This window comes from Triticum aestivum, chromosome 4B (genome assembly GCF_018294505.1).
Source record: "Triticum aestivum cultivar Chinese Spring chromosome 4B, IWGSC CS RefSeq v2.1, whole genome shotgun sequence".
Classification (NCBI taxonomy): domain Eukaryota; kingdom Viridiplantae; phylum Streptophyta; class Magnoliopsida; order Poales; family Poaceae; genus Triticum; species Triticum aestivum.
In genome coordinates, this window is record NC_057804.1 from 258,302,030 (window position 1) to 258,314,010 (window position 11,981).

At 45.0% G+C, this 11,981-nt stretch overlaps 1 protein-coding gene across 5 annotated transcripts; it reads right to left on the bottom strand.

Moving 5' to 3' along the window:
* Positions 1-4,745: 4,745 nt before the first annotated feature.
* LOC123091952 (uncharacterized) lies at positions 4,746-9,608 on the bottom strand. 5 transcript variants are annotated; one of them, XM_044513576.1, is made up of 4 exons: positions 8,913-9,608; positions 8,745-8,815; positions 7,378-7,553; positions 4,746-7,262 (listed from the first exon to the last, which is right to left on the bottom strand). In XM_044513576.1, exons 1-4 carry the CDS (start codon positions 9,039-9,041, stop codon positions 7,234-7,236), a joined length of 405 nt encoding a protein of 134 aa, XP_044369511.1. In that variant the 5' UTR covers positions 9,042-9,608; the 3' UTR covers positions 4,746-7,233. The 5 variants fall into 5 exon arrangements, 1 of the variants encoding a protein (XP_044369511.1); XR_006443910.1 differs by having other exon boundaries at positions 4,750-7,262; positions 9,209-9,607; XR_006443908.1 differs by having other exon boundaries at positions 4,753-7,262; positions 7,378-8,815; positions 9,209-9,604.
* Positions 9,609-11,981: the final 2,373 nt, after the last annotated feature.

Below are 11,981 nucleotides of genomic sequence, written 5' to 3' on the forward strand. Positions count from 1 at the left end.
GACGATCCTTTCACCGGGCTCTGGAGTGGGGATGATCCGACCCTCGTCGGGGAGCCTGTGCGCAATGTCTGCGGCCAGGTACCCCGCGCCGCGAAGATTCTTCACCTCTTTCTCCGTAACGGAGGAGGCCTCCCACTTGCCCTTGGAACCGGATCCGGCCATGGCTGGAGGAGGTGGTGGCGATGGGAAAGACGAAAGCCTTTTTTCGGGCGCTGGAGCTTGGGAGTTTGGAAGGCAGAGGCTGGAAGAAGGCATAGGGAAGAAAGGAGGAGTCTATTGCCCTCTTATAGGCGGTAAAAATGCTAACTGTCCCCCCACTTAAGCCTTCAAACTCGCCTATTCCCAATGTGAGCATGCGCCGTAATCGGTTGGGTTACCCAAATCCTATTGATGAGCAATCCAGTAATAAGTGGGCATGATCTCTATTTCGACAGGACGGGCCAAGGGGGCTCAACCTCGAAACACGAAACGAGGAGTGTGAAAACGGTTCGAAACGCTGAAGGGTCAGGTCTGATCCTTCGCCAGAAAAAAGTTGTCAGTAAAAACACTATTCCTATTATATATATATATATATATATATATATATATATATATCTTGCCTTCACGGCTAAGGGTTGTGTTAACTATGCAAGGTCGGATACAGTTCTTTTATGAGGGAAAGCTGATGTATATTATTCAAGGAGAGGAACCCGCCTCACAATGACGAAGACAACCTGCGTGCCGAACATGTCATCATTGAAGACTAGTTCAGGGGCTACTGAGGGAGTCCTGGATTAAGGGGTCCTCGGGCGTCCGGTCTATTTGATATGGGCCGGACAAATGGGCTGTCAAGATACAAAGAAGAAGACCATCTCTCGTGTCCGGTTGGGACTCCCGTATGTGTGAACGACAAGTTTAGGTGTCCGGATATACTATTTCCTTTCTGTTAAACCGACTTTGTACAACCCTAAGCCCCTCTGGTGTCTATATAAACCGGAGGGTTTAGACCAAAGGCAGGATCATAACATGGATAGGCTAGCCAAGCTAGGGTTTAGCCATTACGATCTCGAGGTGGATCAACTCTTGTAACCCCTATACCCATCGAATATAATCAAGCAGGAGTAGGTTTTTACCTCCATTAAGAGGGCCCAAACCTGGGTAAACACTAATGTCCCTTTGATCATTGTTACCATCGATCTTCACACATACAGCTTGGGCCCCCCTACCCGAGATCTGCCGATTTTGACACCGACACCCGCCTCACCAGCTCCTCCTCCTCAGCTATCCTCGGAGCGGGTGGTGCAGGGACGACGACGGGGATGGCTTGGCGTTAGGCCGAGGACCAGCCTACGGCCGCATGGCTGGGGAGGGTAGGCGGCGCAGCGTGGTGTGGCAGGCTCGGAGCACGATCTACAAAGAAAGATTGTCAGCGTAGATCATGCTCGTCACTTAGCCACGTGTCCCACATCGGGGAGTCCATGACGTACCTCCAGTCGTTGATGAGGTCCAGCGGCGGGCGGGCGCGGCGGTGGGCGATCTCTTTGCGTCAGGGGTGACGCTCACCGAGGTCGGTGGAATGGGCACCAGATCTGCGGAGAGGTGCCAGTTATTGGGGAGGTGCATGTCGCGCCATGGCAGTGGTGTGCCTGTCTCCTAGCAACGCTTGCAAATCTCCACCTTGACTTATGAACTCACGCGAGGTCCGGCCGCCAGTGGCGTGATGTGGAATGTGGGTGCCGGAGGTGGACGTGGAGGGGTGGAGCGGTGACGATGGCCGGAGGAAGAGCTGGCCTTGTGGTCGTGCCTGCCATTGTGACCGGAGATCCAATGCCATCCCATGGTGGCCAACGGCAAGGTGGAGCTAGTGTTTCGAGAAGGCGAGCATGTCAGGTTTCGAGGAGGCACGCGTCGCCGGGTGTGGAAGTGTGGACTCCCACCGGTACATGGCTTCTACATTAAAAAGGACGGCGACCGCTCGACCGGAGTGGCTGCTAGGCAGGGACGCCCGCGCGTGCACCATAATGGACGGTGGGAGTTAGGTGGGCGCCTGCCACACGCGCCCGAGATGGACACGGAGCAGGCGCATGGGCCTTCATTCGACGTCCGTGTCGACGCAAACCGGGCGCAAGTTTGCGCCAAAAATGGGGTGGGCCAGACGCCAAACTGACAAAAATGCGGATGCGGTCGTGCGTTGGGCCGTGGCGTCTGTCCGTTTGGGTCCAAACGGATAGTCGCAGATTGGATGGGGTCGTGCGTTGAAGTTGGCCTAAATTTAGACTTAATTAGCTGATTTGGTAGATTCATTAGCAGATTTGTGAATGGATTTGAATTTTTGGGATAGGTTCAGTGCAGGATTTGGAAAACGGGGAAAGTTGAAGGAAGAAGAAACAATCCTGACACATTGTTAAGGTGGGTCTAAGAAGGAAAAGTATATGGTACTCGTCGTGCCGCCTCCATTGAGCAAAGACCATTGCTTCATTTTCTTTATCTAAATGGAGTAGATGGACCATATGTATGATGCTGCTATCATAGTTCATGCTCTAAGAGCGTTTATAGATGACTAAAGTATTGATCTAGACACCTTATATTTCTTTACATAGGGAATATAAAAGGTAGAAGAGGAAACATAAATCAACCATCAAAGAACATGACAAACGAATGAAGAAGAAAATAGATCAGTGAAGGAAATCGTGGAGCAGTGTATGCAACAGAACGGAAGTTGTAGAGCACGCATAGATAAACAACGTGAAATCTTAAAAGTGCACGCGCGCTCATTGGAGAGAATGAGCGACCGATCTACCACTCACATGCATGTCTAATTTTTTTTGTCTGCTTTAGTGCATGTGATTTTTGTTTGCTAGTGCATGTGGTTAGACTGGTCACATGGGAAGGAAACAAATAGATCTTTGTGCAATTATTTTGGGTTTTCAAAATTTTAAAAAACCATATCTTTCAAACTGTGCATCGAAATTTAGATCCGTTTTCACCGTTGGATTCCTGGCGACGAGATCTTTCAAACTAGATCCCAATGGGTATGTTTTGACGAATTTTTTTATGCCAACTTTGATGCTATATGGTGCAACTTTAGTACTACATTTGTGCAACTTTAGTACTTTATGATGCAACTTTTTTTTCAAAACCAAATTTTGGAGCTCTATGAGCCAAATCCTCTGCGTTTACAATCTAGCAACCATGACAACTTGATGTGCAACTAGTCTATTGCGCCCACAATTACCTAGTAGTTGATGTGCAACTCTCCTCCCTACTCGTGGATGTGTAGTTTTTCAATATTTGCATACCCTGCCCCACCTCCACTACCAACTATATGTGCAATTTAGTTTGTTGTTAAAGCCAACTATCTATTTAGTCGATGTGCAACTCCTTACCTCTTCCTACTTGTGAATATGTAGTTTTAGTTGGCGAGGGCAACAAACGGAATTGCACATAGTCTGCTATGCAGCTGACCGGGGCAACAAACGAGGTTGCACACCTCACAGGCCGGGGTAGTTTGGATGGTGAAAATTTCACATTCATGAGGGTAGTGAAAAGTTGCATATAGGCAAGACGTGAAAGTTGTACATCTCACTAGCAGGGGTGGTTTGGACCAGGTGCTAGCAGGGAAACCACACATTTAGGGAAAGTTGCACATCACTGTTTGACAGTTGGCAGTGACAGTATTCGAAGTTGCATATCAACTACCAGGTAGTTGGTCTGGACGACAGACGAAGTTGCACATCTCACTTGAAGTAAATAGTTTGGGGGTGGAGGTGACATCAGCAAAAATTGCACGTTCACGGGTAGGCGGGGAGTTGCATAGCACATTGTCAGGTAGTTGGGACCAGGGAATCTTTCTTAACTAGTAAGCGTGCACGTGCAACGCACGTCTCTGGAGTGGCATGTCGGGGCAACGACGCAGAAGCGGTACCATCTGAGTGCGCAAGGCGTGTTGGAGCAGTGGACGTCAGGGAGCCCCGACGTCCCCGAGAGCTTTGCAACTTTGACGACATGGACCTCGTGTCATGTGGGTTGCAACTATTGCAGGCATGTGGAATGCTTGTCTCTTCATGCCACACGAGAGTGCCCCATGACTTCTTTTCGGCAGTGATGGAAGAGCGGCTTGTTCGGCAGGGCGAGTCCCCTACCTAGTGCATGTTTGTGGTTGGTATTTGTCGTGGCATTCGGCACGAGAGTGGTAGTGGCCATATAGTTTTGGTTTTCGCCTGGTTTTTCGTGATTAGTTGGACAATCTTCTGCTTAATCAATGAAACGGCAAAAGTTTTGCTTCATGTTTGAATTTATTTGTACTCATCCTCATTTACTCAACTATAATTCAGATATATCTTCTGTTTTCTTTGGCATTTGTCGTGGCATTCGGCACGCTGTTGAAAGTGAGCATGGCCCTTTTGTTTCGGTTTTTGCCTTGTTTTCCGTGATTAATTAGCCAACCTTCTGCTTAATCAATGAAGAGGCAAAACTTTTGCTTCATATTTGAATTTATTTGTACTCATACTCATGTACTCAACTATAATCAGATATATCTTATGTTTTATTTACCAGTACAGAAGGCATGCTAAACCTTCTAAGCATGCCTTTTAGTCCTAAATGTGTGCTCATGCCGCTCTTGGTCAATATAATATCTTTGGGTTTCTCATGAAATATAATAGTTTTGGATTTAGTCAAAAAAGCATTCGGGTCTTGCATCCACCCATTGGGTTCTTTGTTATGCTGCGGGGATAAATCCTTTCTTGTTGACCCTTCAAAATGAAAATGCTTGGCAATGTTACCAGTTTATACTTGGTGCCCAACCTAGCCACAAACCGCAAGAATACTGTTGTCCAACAAAGTGTTTTATAATAATCCACTCATGGTCAGTGAAAACACAACATAAGTAAACAAATGACTCACAAAACAACCATTCTTTAAAAATATGGTAATGCCAAAAGATGGAATTTGGAAAGATATACAGAGGTACGTATAATATATACATAAACACTCACATGTGGATCTGAAACCTCCATGCCCAATCCTTCTGTAATATACAACAAAAAATAATATATTTTACAAACACAAGAGAAAAGTAGAAAAAAGAAGGAAAATTCCCTTCTTTGATGACACAAACAGGTCATGGCCAGACTACCATTTAGTAAGCAAGAAAAATTGATAGCATGCATAGAGTGATATGAGCTGACCGAAAATGATAGTTTGCAAACGGCAATAGAAGACATGAGCTTAAGGGGCCATGCACAAAATACTGACATTAAAGGTGAATCACAATGGGCGCTGCTACGCTTCCGCCGGCCGATGTTTACATATTATCTGCCGCCTTGATGGCCCTTGGATGCCCGAGCTGATAGTCGTCTGATGTAGTGTCCGCGTCCCGCATGTCCACTCATTACTTCCCGCAACAAACGCTCTGTTGCAGAAACAAGACTGCATGCCCACTCGTTACTTCCCATAAAAAATGCTCTGTTGCACAGAAACAAGACCGCATATGCCCTACTCGTTACTTCCCGCAACAAACGCCCTGTTGCAAAGCGCATGCCACCTCGTTACTTCCTGCAACAAATGCTATGTTGCAGAAACAAGACCGCATGCCCACTCGTTACTTCCCGCAACAAACGCTCTATAGCAGAAACACTCTGTTGTAGAAACAAGAGAAATTGCAGGCAACACCACCATCACCACATCGGCCAAAAAATTAGGGAAGGAGCCAGTCGTCGACACCACCACGTTGGATAAGCCCCGGTCGCCCAATGCCTTGCGCCGCCGCGTCCGCCGCCCTCCCAAATCCAACCGCTCACACTCCCAGCCACACAAGCCACGCTGTTGCGCAATGAAAGACCCCTTCTGTTATCCCGTTGCAGGAATGGTTGTCCTGAAACAAGAGGTGAGTTGCAAGAAATGGACATGCCTCCAGTAGACACGGGAGTGCTCTCGACCGTCTGATAAAGTATAGATCGGACGGCCACGGAGCCGGCGGACTGGCGGGCGCAATCGGCCGGCAGAAGGTAAGCTTTTCCCAATCACAATACATGATAGAAGTGGTACTAAAGATTAGGTGAAGCAAATTACCCAAGAGAAAATATGTACCGACTGTCGAAAGGGCGTGACCAGCAGCAGACATTGGAGAGAAGATTTTACCACTAAATAAGTTGCTCCATTTGATATGCTCTAAAATGGACTAATGAAATAATGTAGCACTCCTCTGCAATTTTGGAGATTTAAAGATACACACAGATTCTACAAAGTGTCAAATATGTGACGAAAAAGAAAAATGTAGAGCAACCGAAGTACAGGTAAGTTATATGGCTGAATAAAGAATAACGTACAAGAACATAAGGGCTAAAAATTCAGAATGCATAAAAGTTTACATATGCCCAGGTCACTGACCAATAACCACGTGTACTTATATATTGCGGAAACATGGATAAATAAATTTTGATCTGCAGTTAATCAGCTAAGCATTAGGTTAACACGTTGGTACTATTTTTTCTTTTTTGTCCAAAAGGGAACCATCATGTCCTGAGCTTCCTAAACAACAGTAGACATGCATAAGAATCCTAGTATTAAACTATTAATTAACAAGCTCAGGGTAAGTTTGGGTAACTGGTTTTTGTAGAGCGTTCTTGGACTTGTAAATGATGTCTACCATCATGTCCTGAGCTTCCTAAACAACAGTAGACATGCATAAGAATCCTAGTATTAAACTATTAATTAACAAGCTCAGGGTAAGTTTGGGTAACTGGTTTTTGTAGAGCGTTCTTGGACTTGTAAATGATGTCTATGTCATGTCATATGTCAAACGACCGAGGCAGGCCCTTATTGCTATGCAATCATTGCTCTCTGCTTGCTTAGTTGGTTTGAAATTTTGACAACAACAGGTTTACTTGTTTTTAGCGGGGACTTGTAAACCATTGCTACTTTTTTTAATCCACAACATAAAATTGGAGACCAATCCAATAGGATTATTTCACACAATATCATGAATTGATCAAAACTACTACCCAACACCCACTGCCAAACTGTTCAATTTGAGCGAAATCAGATAGAAAGCAATATCGGTTGCAAGGATGCATATCGGTATCAGGTCACTCGTGATTACCATTATTGCTTAAAAAGATGTCGATCAAGCTTCAGAAACTTAGCGGCTGCAAATTCAGGAAAATAAAAATAAAAGACACTGAGTTCCATAAATGTTTTTCCTCAAAATAATAATCTGCAACATAACCTGACCAAGGAATAGCATCACTCTTTTTAGCTCTGCTCGAAGGGTGACACCGCTCCTGTAAGAGCAGCCGCCGTTTAGCAATCTTACACTCCGAAACCAATAACAAACAATCAACCTCGTACGTTTACAAACATAAGCAGGGAAGGGTACGGCGTGCATGTTTTGCTCACCTATGGTGGTGGCGGTGGAGGTGGCAAGGGTCATGACATCAATGGGGCTCTGGAGATAGACGGTAACCTCGTCGGCGGAGGTCACCAACTCATGGTCTGTCCTGGCGAGCTCGGCAAACTCGATGGCAACGTGTTGTCCATCCTGGTGTCCTCTATATCCCCACCGGTAGCTAGATCTTGTTGTTGCAGCGAACAAGATAGGATTCAGTTCAGGACAAAGACCGAAAGAAAGAAAAACAGGTCGGGGGATTTGATCCTTGCGCTAATTTTCTACCCGTCGAGATGTGGGTGTGGACGTGCAACGCACGTATAACCCTGAGAGAGAAAAAATGTCCTCTATAAACATATTACTTTTGCATATAATATGTACTATGTGGATTCTGCAAAGAGGAAATTCATCTCATTCATATTTGGTTAGTTTTGCAGACATGTAATTCATCTTATTCTTATTTTGTTAGCTTTGCATACATGTAACCAATTCATGCACAAATGACAACTACAAAATTTAAACAATATGGTATAATTAAAAAGAAAATCCAGGGCAATGTTTGGCTCCCCTTCGCTAGCGCCCATGGGTCAGTAGTTGAGGAGTGGAGAGCTGTGGGCTGGCGGCGGCGATTTTCCGGGGGAGATGCAAGCACACAACTCCCAACTAAAACAAATATAGTTGAGACGGGGGTAATTACCTCTCTGGGATTATGGAAGCCTCTAGGTCCAGCTTCTAGGCTAAGTCCATATATGGCCAGCCACCTCAAGATAATGCAAGAGATTGTCCATATCAGTCAGAAGATGATGCCCAGTGATATTCAATGCATAAAATGTATACATTAGTGATCTCTCAGTAAAAGATGCAGACAGTTTACATACCAGGCCAACGTCAGTGGACAATTCTTATCCGAAAAACGCCAGTGGACAATCACCCAACTAGCTTCTTAACTTATCATTTTTCCTCACAAACTCCACATAATCACATGTTGTGTTCACATATTGATAGTTAAACATGACTTCGTGATGGCCAGTCCACTAATTAGACTTAATCAGCATAGCCATCGCATTGCTGCAGTCTTCATGCCTTAAACATTTGACTACCATTTTTTTAGACATCCCTATTTTATATTCTTCTACTGTTTTGCTTCATGATTTTCGTATGAACTAGAAGGGATTTGGCGCTTAAGGAAGGATCTACTTCAGCTACCCAAGGCTCCATGTTCTCCAACAATCCTTGAACTTTTATTAACTAATAAATCCTTGGAAAGTTGAAATCGGAAGTAAAGAACATAAGAATAAAGAAAAAAAACTAATCAGAAAGAACAGAGCATTCAAGTGTCAATAGTAAAATAAAATAGGTCACTGAGATTTGAGAACACCTCAACTTTGCACCATCGAGAAGAATACATAGATCTTCTTGTCCAGGAAGCTCGTCCCCGTGCGCCATCACCTGCTCGGCAGATAAAACAAATTAATGCAGCAAGTTTTTTTTTTGAACGGAAAAAAATATTTCACTGAAACTCGTGCACAGGTAAATCGCTTCTCACCAAAATTGAAACAATGTAAGGGGCTTGAAATGCCCGGACACTAAGGGGAACATCAGCCCCAACACAAACCTTCTTGGCGGCAGAGGACTCCCAGTTCAGCAACATAATAATCCCTTCCCTTAAGAGCATGGATCATAGTCTAACAGTCAGACTAAAAAAATCATATACATGAAAGCAGCAGCAACAACAGACCATCAGCGACAAGCACACAGTGACAAGCTGGCAAGCACGCAGCATCAACCACCAACACAGCACACATTCGCAGCAAGCAAGACGGGAGGAACGGGTGTAGTTACCTTGCCGGTGATGGGATTCCTGGCGGCAGCGAAGGAGGTGACCGGTCCCGTCGGGCGGCTCCGGCGGCGAAGGGTGCGGCGGGCGGCTCCGGCGGAGGCTCCTGCGGCGAAGGACGCGGCGGGCGGCTCCGGCGACTAACGACGGCTAATTGCTTGGTCTCTGAGTACAGATGAGTTCAGCAATAGAAACTTACTTGCCACGGAGGCGGAGTGGCGCCGCGGCGGAGGCCAAGCTGCGGCTCCGGAGGCGGCGACCCGCGGCTGGGGAGGCGGCGACCCGCGGCGGCTCCCGTGGCTCCGGCGGCGCGAGGCTGCAGTCGGCGTGAGGCGGCGGCGAAGGACGCGGGAGGAGGAGGAGGTTGTGCGGGAGGATTTGTAGCACTAAACACAAAAAGATTAAGGACCATTAAATCTTGATACGAAATATGTATCTGGCACACGAAAAGATTTTCTGCAAAACTATCTACCGCATCCAGCGCCGTACGATTTGCATCAAGCGATCAACGCTTTTTTTCTGCAAACGCCCGCGCGTGGGCTGCGCGCTGCTCCTTCCCCTTCCGCACAAGACGCGCGTGGACTTTTCTGCTGCTGCTCCTCCCGTGCATGGGCTCCATGCGCTTGGCTTTTTTTTTTAGGGTGCTCCATGCGCTTGCTGCTATTTGTTGTTCCTGCCATTGTTCCATATGCGATCTGCTGCTGTTTACTAGCTAGGTTAGGCTAGCTAGGCTAGCTGTTGTCTGCTAATTAGGCTAGTTACTAGCTACCAGCGAGTGCTGCTGCTATTTCATGCTAGTAGCCGATGCATTCTACTAGCTTCTATGCACTTTTCTTCCATTTTTTGTGGTAAATTAAAAAAAAAGCTACAAAAAGAATGATGTTTTTGTCAGATACACATCTCTCTCGCAGTAAACTGTCTTTCGACGATGTTTTCTACTTTGATCCTGACAACTTCGATACCACCAAGGTATTAATTTTGACCCAGAAAAAAGGTTGTTTGATCTAGAGAAAAAAGTTTTTGAAACATACTTCGATAAATTTTGTGTAAACAACATGGTATTTTAAGCACCGCGGACCTGATGACTTACCTACAAACACACATATTAAGTTTCTCAAAAAGATACCCGATAACTTTATGTGAAAATAACAAGGTGATATACAAAACGCATATCCGATAATTTACATACAAACATTGCGGTAAGATTTACCGGGGGAGGGGGGCTGTTCAAACATACCCCTGATAATTCTGTTTAAATAACATGGTAATAAGCACCATACAAACATCATGGCAACTTTTGCACTGGAAACAAAAGTTATTGAAAATATATCATCGATATATTATGTGAAAATAGCACGGTAATATATGAACCATATACCCGATAACTTCTGTACAAACACCATGGTAACTTTAACTAAGGGGGCAGTTTTTTGAAAAACATACCCCCTCGGTCATGGTAATATATGTATCACATACCAGATAATTTACCACGCGGTAACTTTTCACTAAGGGGAGAAAGTTGTTGAAGAACATACCCCGGTAACTTATGTGAAAATAACACGGTAATATGTGAACCGCATACCCGATAATTTATGTACAAACGCCGCGATAACTTTCACCAAAGAGGGGACAAAGTCATTGAAAAGTATACCCTCGATAACTTATGTGAAAATAGCACAGTAATATATGAATCACATACTCGATAACTTACGTACAAACACCGCGGTAACTTTGACAAGGCAGAAAAATATATTGAAAACTATACCACCGGTAACTTATGTGAAACGAATAATGTATGGGCACACCAAATGGTTTTTGCAAAATGACCAAACGCACTGGCTGTTGGCTGATTGACGATCGTACATACAACAATCCCCGTTGCTAATTTCGACGGCTCGCCCTCACGAATCCATAAATACGGCAAAAAACGAGCAAAACAGGAGTCAAACCCCGCACTCACGGGTTGTGGGCTAACTGAGACAACCATCTAGGCATGCACTATGTTGTGATTGGGTATTGTTTTATGTAGTTTTTGTAAGTAAGGACCGAGAGCCTGAGATGGTAATATACGCACCATGGTAACTTTGACTAAGGAATAAAAGTTGTTGAAATACCCCCAATAACTTCTGTGTCAATAGTATGGTAATATACACATCACACACATGATAACTTAGGTACAAAACACGTGGTAACATTTGACCCTGGGGAAAAAATGTGGAAAATATTCATCGGTTATTCTTGTGTAGATGACATGATAATATATGCACCGGAGACCTGATAATTTACATGTGGTAACTTTTTAACATAGAAAAAAAATTGTTGGAAGCAAACCCTTGAACAACTACTGTGTAAATGTCATGATAATAATATGCACCAGCGGTGAAGTAGTATAATTCTTTAGAATGTGAACAGAAACTATATGTTGGCTAGTTGGTTATTGGGCTTTGTGTAAGCCCGGCGGCATCAAACAAGGAGGGCTTGAGTACGAACCTAATCAGCATCCTTTTCCCTCAAATTTTTACCCTACTTTTGTTTCTAAAAAAAAGTAAGAAAAAACTAACTGGGAAAAACATGGGGAAGTGGGAGGCTAATGGGACGAGAGAGAAAAAATTGGGAACGCGGAAAAAACGGTGGAAAAAAATACTGGCCGAGAGAACGTGCGAGGGCAACGAGGACGAGAGAAAATTTTGAATCGAACGCACTCGGGCCTCCTTAGACGGATCGAGCGAGCTGGGCCTCGCTGGCAGGATCGGTTTGCATTTTTAGAATCTGTCACAC

Excerpts from the sequence above, each read along its gene's own strand:
- LOC123091952 (XM_044513576.1), bottom strand. The coding sequence starts at position 9,041 with ATGCTCTTAAGGGAAGGGATTATTATGTTGCTGAACTGGGAGTCCTCT. Across the intron at positions 8,816-8,912 it reads CTTACATTGTTTCAATTTTG|GTGATGGCGCACGGGGACGA; the intron begins GTGAGAAGCGAT and ends TCTGCCGAGCAG. Across the intron at positions 7,263-7,377 it reads CTCCACCGCCACCACCATAG|GAGCGGTGTCACCCTTCGAG; the intron begins GTGAGCAAAACA and ends CTGCTCTTACAG.